The sequence below is a fragment of the Mastigoproctus giganteus genome, chromosome 4 (genome assembly GCF_048544385.1).
Source record: "Mastigoproctus giganteus isolate SK-2022 chromosome 4, ASM4854438v1, whole genome shotgun sequence".
NCBI lineage: Eukaryota > Metazoa > Arthropoda > Arachnida > Uropygi > Thelyphonidae > Mastigoproctus > Mastigoproctus giganteus.
In genome coordinates this window covers 46,752,408-46,765,674 of record NC_143578.1, presented here as the reverse complement: position 1 = coordinate 46,765,674, position 13,267 = coordinate 46,752,408, and the positions used below count along the sequence as shown (strand labels likewise).

Sequence of the window (13,267 nt, the reverse complement as noted above, 5' to 3'; positions counted from 1 at the left end):
CGGAACTAACAGGGGCGCCCATAGTAGTGCCATGTACTTGTTAGTATATGGAATTCTCGAAAGTGAAGATGCTGCTTGATAAGCACAGGTTGAGGGCGGTACAGATGTCATCAATAGATAGTTATGTTCTGTTTGGAAGGTTTAAGTCATTCTCAAGGAGCCTCTTGTGCAGTGCACGGATATGTGAATAGCGACACTATATCAAATGATGCCATAACAGTGTTGTCAGGAATCGAGAGGTTTTAATGGAGAATAAATTCGCCGCTGTTGTTGACAGTGTACGTGGTATTTCCTACAAGAGGTGAGAGGAGACGTGTGCTTTACTTGGACAGTTTATACGTAGGTGCATTGCAGCAGGACACTATGGGTCTGAGAGGAACGCCTGGCTTATGGATTTTCGGTAATCTCCAAAACTGTGGCAGTTGGCAGCCCGTGGCATGAAGAAGTCGCCGAGTTGGAGCGGAGATTATCTTTTCTTTAAACCATGCATGGACAAACTTATTGATGCATGACTCCAGATGTTTTAAGACCTTAATGGGTGGATCTGTCACAGGTTCATATACGCCGGGGTCTAGTAGGAGGGCCAGGGCTTTCTCTCGGTAGGCTGACCAGTCTAATACGACAGTCCGACGTCCTTTGTCATCAGGAAGTACGAAGATGGTGTTGTCCTTTCTTATAGAGGAAAGGGTGGCGTGTTGACGGTCGTTAAGGTTTGAGCAGGTAGGCCGTGTGCTACGGAGGATGGCGGCTGTTCTGAAATGGATTTCATTTCTTTGGGGAGGTTGGTAATGCTTGCCTGTACGCCCATAGCGAGCTGTGTGATCAGTGGTTTCGATGGCATGACGGCGAACTTCATACCAGTGGTCAAGACATTGAGTTGCTCCATAGTTAGTTGTTTGCTGCTCAGGTTTAGGACGAAGGAAGTCGTGCCAGTCGAACGGGTGTTCGCCCTTGAGGTGTTGGCCTCTCTATCTAAGTTAATAAATTTTCGTTGTTGCCGTGAACGATAAGTATCAGAGATGTGGTTATCTCGGTGACAGATGGTATGTACAAGGTTGGTAAATATGATAGGTGAGATCTTACCTTGTAGCTCTTGTAAGAGTCTGAATTTGTTGTAGCCAACTCTCTTGATTTCATAGTGGAGATGGGTTATCCATAATTTCAAGGTTTGCAGACTGAAGTTAAAGCAGGCACGGTCCATGCACATGTTGCTAAATGGGGCTTTATAGCGGAACCCTTTAGGGATGATGCAGTTGGTTTTGCACCTATGCGCAAAGCGCAGTTGTTGTCTGTTGCGGGCTATCGAATTGAAGGACTTCTGCAGCTGGACACAATCACTGTAAACATTATGGCCATAAAGAGAACGTATGAGTATAAATGGGCCTGTTGTACTGGGATCCATGGTGAAATGAAATAATGATAACGAGTAAATCCAGTAACATATCTTTAATATAAATACTTTGTAGCTTTTGAGACAATTGTGTCTCATTTTCAACAGAATTTGAACTTAACAGATACAGTTATGCTTGCAGTGAGACGTGTGAAGGCACGTTATTCAATCATTAAACTGGCATTCATAGTTGCTGCAGGGACATGCGCAGTTCTTCTCCAGTGCTTGTCGAAGTATAAAACGATGGTGCAGGCAATTCACAAACTACACATCCGGCCATGCCCCCAGTCATCTCAACAGCACTGCCTGCACTCTATTCTCTAGAGCTTGGAGCCATTCCAGCACGGATGCAGCCAGATATAGTGAGATTTCTTGTGTGAGGAGAGACTTAATCAATTGTGGCTACCCAACACATGTACTAGACAAGTGCCTATTGCAAGCACAAGAGCTCACAGTCGACCCGAGACCACCAACCCAGGACAATATACCTACCGCCTACGTTCCCTACTATCCAGGCGTGTCAGGCCGGATCTCAAAAATCCTCAGGGAATTACGCATAAAATGCATCCAGTTGCCTGGTAGGAGCCTACGTTCCCTGGTCTCCAGTGTAAAAACCCCTGTCACACCTCTCGTACGCAGCAGTGTAATATACCGCATAACCTGGAGACTGTGACAGCTGCTACGTAGGAGAGACTTTGAGATGTCTTCAAGACCGCCTTGCGGAACACGACAGAGCAATCTGCCTTGATGAGACCAACTAGTCCGTAATCGCAGAGCACTTCTGGGCTACCCACCATGACCTCAATCCCAAGCGAGACTATGAAAAAATAGACCACTCCTGGCACTTCTGCCATCGCCTATGGTTAGAGTCACTCAATATGTTGAGCAATTCGAGAGCCATGAACCGCTGCAAAGGCATGAGACTGCACCCCATCTTGAAGACAACCATTTTATACCTCAACAAGCACTAGAGAAGAACTGTGCATGTCCCTGAGCAACAATGAACGCCAGTTTAATGATTGAATAACGTACCTTCACGTCTCACTTCACGCATAACTGTATCCGTTAAGTTCAAATTCTGTTGAAAAAGAGACACGATTGTCTTGAAAGCTACAAAGTATTTATATTAAAGATATTTTACTGGATTTATACGTTATCATTATTTCAATACTTTTATGGTTATGCTCACTTGCCAGTTTCAGTTTATCTTGCATGTCCATTGGAGATAAAAGGTTGGGAACCATTAGTTTATTGGTTTATTAAAGTTTCCTTAAGAGAAGTCTCAATGTCTGTCATATGAATGAGCAGGGACAAACCAGTAGCCAGTCACTGTAAATACAGTTTATGCATCCAACTGTATTTGTTCTCACATGATGGCAGAGTTATAACAGAGAAAGTTAATAAACCCAATTTCAAGTTAATTAATTTCAAATTATTTTCAAGTAATATAAGTGAAATTATGTCATATGTGGTTAAATATCTTTTAGGTTGAACTTAAGAAATGAAGGCTACTTCAACCGAACTTAAGAAGTTCATAATACTACTACTATTTCAACTTACTGTATAAACCTGGTCCTTTTCTCCTTTACTTACTATGTTATTTAATTATTTATTTCTTTGCATATAATAATTAAACAATTAAATGAAACACATTAAATAAAACTGCAGGGTTTCATAAAAGGTTTCAATAGTCTGCCTGTCTTATAGGTCATTATTTCGGTTTCATAAACAGTTTCAACAGCCTGCCTGTCTTATAGGTCATTATGTGGTTTAGACATTTTTCTAACTTAAAACAACCAAAGTTTCGGCATACAATCAACAGTTTGGTTTACTGTGGCATGTCTTTTACAGTAACTAAAATACTGATCTTCTCACATTTAAATGTTCAAAATAGCAAAGATGATGAGACCAAATGACTTTTACAGTTGATCTGAAACTGCAACTACAACATATGAATGTCCACATGTTCCATATGTTATCTTGCATTTAAAAGATATTTCTATTAAAAAATAATTTAAAAGATATTTCAGATATTTCTATTTCAGCTCAGATGAACTGAAATAGATTTGAGCTGAAATAGATGCACAGAAATAACTATTCCTAAAAATCAATGACAAGCAAATATGACATGTAGTGGCCATTAATAGTAATCCTAATACTAAATATTAAAAAAACTCATTATCAGCTTTTAAAAGTAAGCAAATAAGGTTTTCTTTAATTATTTTACTTATCTTTCTGTATAATATTTTCTTTCTTTTAATAGCAAAACTTTTTACTACTGGTGTATTTACGTTCCGAGTTGTTGCCTTTTCTTCTGCATCAATAGGATCATCGCCTAGTGGAGAAGTAAAATATGAAATTCAAGGTATTTTTCTTTTTTATGCTGCACATTCAGAAGTTAATTTTATTCTTCATGTTAGATTAACACATTTGCTGCCACCTATATTTGAGATTGTATTCTATGTGTCTTAATTTTTGGAATGTAGAAGAGAGACTACTTTAATGTCCACCTAAAAATAAGTAATGGTTGAAAAGTTTAAGTCTGGACTTCATAGCTAAGAGTGAACACTTATTTCGGGCTGAGCTGTAAATCAGAACAAACCTCAAAATTTTATCAAAAGTTTATTCCATGTACACAAACTAACCTTAACACAAGCAAAAAATAAATAAAGCTGTGTGCCAAGTCTTTAGAGTACCCAGTTGATGATCAACAAAAATCAGGCATTACTGCAAATAGCCCAGAGTTCAATCAGTGTGCCAATATCAAGCAGTTGTTAATTCATGTGCCTTTACTTTTACAGCACTCATTTATTAATCACTTAAGAATAGCCACATATGTACACCATAGCACATCACTTGGGTGCTGTTTAGCACATCAGCAACAATGAATGTATTAAATAATTTTTATAATGAATTTTCTAAAATTTCTTAGTTTCATTAAAACTCGAGTGTTTTGTTTATTATTATCTTAATGGCATTAGATCTTGTCACTCATATCCATACAATTTTTTGTCTATAGAAGTATGTGTTCATAGGCTGATTTGCATGTTGTTTGGGTTGAAAAACTAGAAAAGTCACAGAGGGTAAAAAAAAAAAGGTAAATGCAGCCATTATCAATCCACTGCAGGATGAAAGCCTCCTCAACAATTCATGCTGAGGTAAATGAACCATAATCTGCCACGCTGGTCCAGTGCGGGTTGGCAGATCGACCGTATTCAGCAGTCAGGGGCTTGAACCCCAGTCTATTCAAAGAGTGTGTGATACTGCACTCCCGCTCCTGACCACTCAGCTACAGAGGCCATTCCTTCTACCTGAGATAAGCTAATTACAGCCTTGACTGAAAAGGACTTGAAAAATTTCTTCAATAATCAACAGGAATCAAACCCAGGCCTCCCAAAATTAGTGGCAAAAAGTAATGTATTGTGCCAAATAAGACACGAAAGAAGAAATGCTTATTTGGTAGACATTAGTTTCTATGTTTTTTTTTTTTATTATTTAGTAATTATAATAGCCATTTTTTAAGGCTGCAAAGGTAATCTTATTTAACCATTTACTTTTAGTTTCTTAAAAAGGTAACTGCATTTACTCTTATAAAGATTCTTTGTTGTTTTTTCATAGTAAAAATTTGGCATTGTTTAAATAACATTAGCATTAGTAGAGGCACATGATGCAAGAAAGCAAGCTTATACAGCATCGGCCAGAAAAAAAAAAAAAAAAACTTCCCATTTCACACCTCCTTTCACTCCAAAACTTTCTCTAGTTCTTCCTTGAATTTATTTAAGCTATCAACTTCCACAACGACAGATGGAAGTTAGTTCCAGCAATCAGCTACCCGCTGGCTAAAGGAAATTTTCCGCACATCTATTTTACAACTGTCTTTGCTCAATTTGAATTTATGTTCCCTCAGGTTCATAATCAGAGCAAAAGGAAGAATTCCATCAGCATTGAGCCTGCTCAAACCATTATACACCTCAATCAGATCACCGCACAGGTGCCGCTTAGTTTCCGGACACTGCAATTTACAGAACTTTAGCCTTTCTTGGTAAGAGCAACCCTTTGATCCCCTCACCAATCTCGTTGCCCTTCTCTGTACTTGTTCCACAGCTCTACATCCTTCCTAAAATGAGGCCTCCAGACCTGTACACAGTACTCAAGGCGTGGCCTGATCATTGCCTTATACAGAGGGACAATCGCCTCCTTATTCCTGCTAGAATAATTCCTGTATATTATTGACAAGACCCGATAACCTGCTCTGCCTGCCTGTCTGCACTACTCAGAAAACTTCATATCTGACTACACAATTACCCCCAGGTCTTTTTCATTCTCTACCACCCTGAGTGTAGTACCACACAGTTGATACATTTCTCGGGGTTACTGCTACCCATATGCAGTACTTTGCATTTGTCAATGTTAAGCTTCAGTTGCCACTTCTCAGCCCATCTGCCCAACTTTTCTAGATCCTATTGCAGTAGCATACTGTCTTTATTATCATTAACAACCCTGCCAACCTTTGTATTGTCTGCAAACTTGGACATTAAGCTTGATATATGTTCATCAATAAATAAATCTTTTTTACATAATGCCACTGGTAGCATTATGTAAAAAATTATGTTTTTTACATAATGCTCTGCTAGCCTTGTTTTTTCTAGTCAGAAGGAAGTAGCAATAGTAACTAGTCCATAGTGTAGAAGTATAGTATAAGAAAACTTAATGCTAAACACTTCTAGTCTGTGTGCATTTTTCTTTGCAAAAGTCAAGAAAATGTTCATATAGGCCATTTCAGCATAGTTAAAAAATAAATTAGACATTCAAATATAAAAATCTAAAAAAGTGGTGTTTGTATTAGAATAACATAGTTATTCTTATACAGAAAGTGACCATCACCAAAAAGTGACCATTCATTTCCAATTTGATTTTACTAAACTCACTGCTTCAGTTGCATTGAAAGGTAATTTATTCCAATGCTCTTCAACATGCTGCCTAAGGTAAATTTCATGAAATCCAGATTTCTATTATACCCTGAGATTTTATATTTATCCCCTTTGCTTCTTGCCTTTCCTACTGTTGAGGAAATCCCCCCCCAATTGTATTACTTTCCTACTCAAGGCCTTATAAACCTCAGTCAGGTACATCTTAAGATATAGTAGTAGTAGTAGTGGCATGTGATGCAAGAAAGCATGTGGTTGAGCTTATGCAGCATCAGCCAAAAAAAAAAAAATCACACCATTCCCTACAAATGCCTGTCCTGTTCCTCCTTAAATTTCTTCAACCTATCAACTTCCACAACGACAGATGGAAGTTTGTTCCAGCAATTAACCACCCGTTGGCTAAAGGCAAATTTCTGCACATCTATTCTACATCTGTCTTTTCTTATGTTCATAATCTGAACAAGTGGAAGGATCCCATCAGAATTCAGTGTGCTCAACCCATTAAAGACCTCATATACCTCAATCAGATCACCGTGCAGGTGCCTAGTCTCCAGCCACTGCAATTTGCAGAACTTAAGCCTCTCTTAGTAAGAGGATCCCTTCATTCCCCTCACCAATCTTGTTGCCCTTCTCTGTACACGCTCAAGTAAATCTACATCCTTCCTAAAATGAGGCCTCCAGACCTGTACGCAGTACTCAAGGCGTGGCCTGACCATTACCTTATACAGAGGAATAATCACCTCCTTTTCCCTGCTAGCAAAATTCCTATGTATCATTAACAAAACCCCATGACCTGCCCTGGCAGCTTGTCTGCATTGCTCAGAAAACTTCATATCTGCCTGCACAATTACTCCCAGGTCTTTTTCATTTTCTACCACCTTAAGTGTAGTACCACACAGTTGGTACGTTTCTCTGGGGTTACTTCTACCCATATGCAGTACTTTGCATTTGTCAAGGTTAAACTTCAGCTGCCAATTCTTAGCCCATCTGCCCAAATTATCTAGATCCTGTTGCAGTAGCACACTGCCATTACTGTCATTAACAACCCTGCCAACATTTGTATCATCTGCAAACTTCGACATTAAGCCTGATATACCTTCATCAATATCATTGATAAATTTACAAAACAACAGTGGACCCAACACCGAACCCTGTGGGACTCCACTAATAACATTAGTCCACGAAGAGCATCACCCATTGATTACCACCCTCTCTCTTCTCCCACTTAACCCTCCTTTTATCCATTGTAGCAACTTACTCTTAATACCATTCTGCTCAAATTTGTACAATAGTCTTCCATGCGCAACAGTGTCGAAAGCTTTCCTGATATCCAAATATATGATATCAAAATTATTCTTTGCATCCAGTTCCTTTGTAACCACATCATAATATCCTATCAAATTTGTCAGACAAGACTTTCCCTTAACAAACCCATGCTGTGTCTGAATTATTGCTGCAGTCTTGTCTAGATGATCCTGCAATGCATCTTTAACCAGTGACTCAATTATTTTACCCGGAACAGAAATTAAACTAACTGGTCTGTAATTACTTGTGTCACCCTTCGATCCCCCTTTGTGAATTGGGGATACATTTGCACATCTCCAGTCCGTGGGAACCTCCCCTGAGTCCAAGGATGCTCTCATAATTATGGCTAAGGGTTTGCTTAGTTGCTTTGCCGCCTCCTTTAATATAACTGGATAGATCCCATCCACCCCAGGTGCCTTTCTTATGTTTAACTTCAACAATTTCTCCTCCACTTTGCTCTAGTTATTACAAAATAATTAAGCATCCTGCTACAATTTGATAACCTTCTGCCATTTCCAAACCTTAATAACTCCTCGTGTGTGAATGTAGATGCAGAATACTCATTCAGTTTGTTTGCAATCTGGGCAGGATCATCAACAGTCAAACCTTCGATATCAAGTGGACCAATCAGATTCATCCCCTTCCTTTTAGAGTTTATATAAGTAAAGAAATCCTTGCTGTTTTTCTTAGCATCTTTTGTCAAAGATCTCTCGTAATCTGCCTTCGCCTGCCTAACCTCCTTTCTGACCTGATTACAGACTAGCTTATATCTGCCATAGGCTTCTGAGTCACTTGATAATTTATATACATCCCATGCATTTTTCTTCTCTGTTACGAATCTCATTAAATCATTTGATTACCATTTAGGCCTAAACCTTGAACAATATTTCTTAATAGTTATGAAACTTTTAGTAGCTTACACGATAAATTCCTTGAATACTTCCCACTCAGAATTTACTGTTGGTAACATCGTCAGTTAATCCCACTGTACAGAATTTAAAAACTTTCTGAGACCACAGTACTCACCTTTACGGAAGCAAAAACCCTTTCCTTTACCCCTGATGGTAATTATATCTTTAAGTAAATCCCACATCAGTGCACTGTGATCACTGCCACCTAGTGGTTCCTTTATCTGTAAATTCTTAATACACGAATGATCACTGCTGATAACCAGATCAAGAGTATTACTCTCTCTGATTGCCTCTCAAACACATTGCTGCAGAAAACAATCATCCAATAAATCCACAAAAGTCTGACTAGTGTGTGAGTGACCAACCCAAGTTCCAGTCAATATCTGGGAAGTTAAAATCCCCCATTATAAGACATTCTGATTTACTGGCCCACTCTAGTTCTCTGTATAATTGTTCATTGTACTCATTCGAGTCATTAGGCCTATAACACACTCCTACTCTTATCTTTGCTTTCGCAGTGCTTATGTCACACCACACTGACTCAACAGTGCACTGTTCATCTATATCAACTGGGTGCACTTCTTTTGATTTTATGTTTTTCTTAATTAACAGCATAACACCTCCTCCCCTTCTCCCTTCCTATCCTGTCTATCCTTTCTGTACACATTGTACCTCCCAAATTCTAGTTCTGCATTCCTTATATCTCTGTGACACCATGTCTCTGCTATCCCAACAATATCTGCCTTTGATGTCTTGACCAACACTTCAAATTCTTCAAATTTATTTACTATACTTCTATCATTGGTATACATGCAAGTATACTTGCAACCTTACTTCTTTTGATTTTATATTTTTCTTAATTAACAGCATAACACCTCCTCCCTTTCTGTCCTGTCTATCCTTTCTGTACACATTGTACTCCCCAAATTCCAGTTCTGCATTCCTTATATCTGTGTGACACTATGTCTCTGCTATCCCAACAGTATCCACCTTTGATGTCTTGACCAACACTTCAAATTCATCAAATTTATTTACTATACTTCTAGCATTGGTATACATGCTCCTATTCCTATTCCTAGTTACCCTAACACATCCCATATACCCACCTATTTCAGGATGACTGACATCCGTCCCTGAAATCCCCAACACCCCTCGCTCCAGGTCGCTACTTATTCTAATAGAAGTTGTGCAAGAATCACCTTCACCTCTGCCTACGGCTACTGTTAAACTATTAGTCCTTGTATCCCCCCAAGCTATCAGTTTTCCGACCCACCTAACACTGCCTCGATAGCATCAGCAAATATTCTTGCACCCTTTCTATTTAAGTGTATCCCATCCCTGCAGAAGCAGTTTCTCCTGTTAACAAGTACAGACCAGGCTGAAAAAAATTCTATCCCTTGAGCCTTGCACAATCTTTCCAAGGCTGAATTGATTGACAAGGCTCTCATCATATACTCCCTCCTATCGTGTCTGGGCAGAATTGCAGACACTTTCAAATTCAACCCTAATTCTTGGCTTTTGTTCAACAGTGACCTGTACTTGTTAAGTAATTCTGCCAGTCTCCTACTCTTAATATCATTAGTGCCAACATGTACAACTATATCACCTTTTGTGCCCTTAAAAGATGATATCCGCTCTACAACGTCATCAACCTCATCAGTCTGAAATCTGCAATCCCATAATGGTTTCTTTATTTTAGGAAAGAGGAAGAAGTCTGAAGGTGATATGCTGTAGATTTTCAAGGCCACACCTGATTGCAAAGTCCACTGTGAGCACAGTCTTTTGAGCAGGAGCATAGTCGGCTAGGAGGTGGACACTTTTCGATAGCTTCTGGCATCTCTTCAAATTGATAGTCTCTCTTAACTTTCTCAAGAGGTTTCTGAAGTGTTTCCTAGTGATGCTGTTGCCTTATGGGGGGTAATCTGTAAGGATGATACCTTTAGAGTCCCAAAAGACTGACAGTATGACCTTGTTGGCAGACAATTGAACCTTGGATTTTAGGGTTGGTGAAGATGAATGTTTCTGTTGTTTGCTCATATGTTTTCTTTCTAAATAATAGTGACACACCCAGCATTCACTCATTGTCATAGTTTGGTCAAAAAAAAATCAACATTATCTCTACAATACTCCAGCAATTGTGCAGAACACTCTTTCACATGGAGCTTTTGAGGAGGTATCAACAGACTGCTACTTAGACATGTGCAGGAACCCATGCATTATGGTGCAGACAGACCCATGACTAATATTCACTTAATTTTCTATAAAATGTTTAGTCACATATCTGTCTTCAAGAGCTTGCTGTTCCACTTTAGCCACAATGGCAAGGTCTGTCACTGAGATGGATCCTCCCTCTCATGGGTCACTGTGTACAGTGCTTTGTCTACACCTTGTATTTTCCAATTTTTCACAGTTTTGTGCAATGGGCAATCCTCATATACAGCTTTCATCATGTCTTGGATTTGCTTTGCTTCTTTGCCTTGCAAATGAAGAAATTTTATAATGGATCAGATTTCTACCTTCTTCGGCATACCGCCTCTAGCTGTATCCATGACTCTAGTACAGTAATCCTAATAAGTTGACTTATAGATTTGACTTATGAGACTTGGTAGTATTTATATATATATATATTATCAAATTCCAAATTTAAATATTTCTGGATGAGGGTAAAAACTTATTGACTATACCTTGTATAATTAAATATATGATATAACAGATATGATATAATAGATATAATAGAACTGCTGATGGGTAAGACAAACTAAAGCTGATTATGGGAAAGCTCTAGCAAAGAAAGCAAAGAATGAGGATAGAGAGTTCTTCTTGAATTATCATAAAAAAGAAGAGTTAATCAAATAGATCCCTTAATGGATGCAGTGAAAGGATCCTATAAAATCCAGTAGAAATGGCAGATGAGTTGAACAGCTACTTCATGATAGCTATAGTTATAGTTAAAAGAAAGGTTAACTCTCTGGGGAATGTGAAGAAGTTAAAATAAGTGATATAATGATCTCAAAGAAGTTTGTTTGTTTGTTTGTTGGGAATTATTAAATTCCCAACTCAAATATTTATAGGTGAGAGTAAATTCTTATTGACTGCCCTGCCTCTCATGTGGTGAAGTAAGACAGGCTAAAGCTGATTATGGAAAACCACTATCAAAGAAGAGGATATGGAGTTCTTGTATGTGATTATAAAATAAGAAGAGTTAATCCAATAGATTCCTTAACTGGGTGCAGTGGAAAGCTCATAGGAAGTCCAGTTGAAATGGCAGATGAGTTGAACTGGTACTTCATGTCAGTTATAGTTGAAATCAAGGTCAAATCTCTAAGGAATGTGAAGGAGTTAGATTGCTGTAAAATAAATGATATGATGATCTCAGAGATGTTTGTTAAAAACGCTACTGATGAGAAGGCTCTAGGGAAGGATAGTATATATTCATTTACACTGTCATATCTTCACAAGGCGCCTCCGTAGCCAGGTGGGAAGGAGCAGCAGTGCGTAGCACACGCTTCTTGATTAGACCGGGGTTCGAGCCCGTCACCACCAAATACGGAGGATGCGGAAAGGTCAGGGAATGACCACCGCATATCCCAGAGCAATATGGCCTTAGTTGCTAATGCTCCTAAAAAAAAAAAAAAAAAAAAACCCAAATCTTCACAAGGTTGGCGCTTTAGTCCTAAGGTCATTTTTCTCTTTTCCTTCTGGGTTCCTTTCCCCCTTTGAGTTCAGGGCCCTTGTACAGCTCCACCCCCTATATAATAGGATAATGCATCACTCTTAAGTTGTAATTAAAAAGTACATATGTGGGTGCATCAAATCGCAGGGAACGTTAATGAGAGCATCATTAGACTTTAGGGAGATTCTTCCCTCCTCCTCCTAGACTGGAGAAGTGCTATCTCCCAATCCACAAAGGAAGTGCTAAAGAGGAGCTTTATAAATCAGAACAAATTAAGATTAGTGGTAAAATCCTACATGGATCTTACCTATAATTCCAGAGATCGATATTTAGGTTGGACCAGTGTAATAAGTGATGTCTCACAGGGATCAGTGTTTCAACTCCTCCTTTTTCTAATTTTAATCAGTAATATTTATGAGAGAATCCATAGTAAACTGTCAATGTTTGATAATGATTTGAAGGTGGTTAATAATTCAAGCCAAGCCATGTTGCTTCAAAAGACTTGGATCAGTTGAGGATATGGTCTGAAAAGATGGCAACTAAAGTTTAATGCTTTTAAAGATAAGGTTATGCATTTGGGGAATAGAAATGTTTGGAGTCCTTCTTCATCTCAATTCCCAAAGTACTGAATTTTGTTGTTATTTGGTTTTTAGGAGCATTAGCAACTAAGGCCATATTGCTCCGGGGATATGCGGTGGTCATTCCCTAACCTTTCCGCATCCTCCGTATTTGGTGGTGACGGGCTCGAACCCCGGTCTAATCAAGAAGCGTGTGCTATGCACTGCTGCTCCTTCCCACCTGGCTATGGAGGCGCCTACTGAAATTTGTACACCAGCTAAAGAGGAAGGACTCGCTTGAAGTATTCCATATTCAAAAGAATTACCAGAAAACAGTTAATAGAAACATTGGCAGGGTCACTATGGAAGAGAATTATCCAAAAAGAGGCAGGGCCTCTTTTTGGATAATGCTGTTCCATAGCAACTTATTGGAGGCTTGAAGTGGTGAAACCCATGTTTAGTCTCTAGAGCAACGTTTCCGGCATCTCCCTCCCCATACTTCT

At 38.9% G+C, this 13,267-nt stretch overlaps 1 protein-coding gene across 4 annotated transcripts in view; it reads left to right on the top strand.

Moving 5' to 3' along the window:
• LOC150086693 (protein turtle-like) overlaps positions 1–13,267 on the top strand; it is a 1,103,226-nt gene that overhangs the window by 810,623 nt on the left and 279,336 nt on the right. For all 4 annotated transcript variants that reach the window (XM_090372696.1, XM_090372694.1, XM_090372697.1 and 1 more), the window contains one exon: positions 3,654–3,755. In XM_090372696.1, the coding sequence (XP_090228822.1) occupies positions 3,654–3,755 (102 nt within the window). The remainder of the gene's footprint in view (positions 1–3,653; positions 3,756–13,267) is intronic.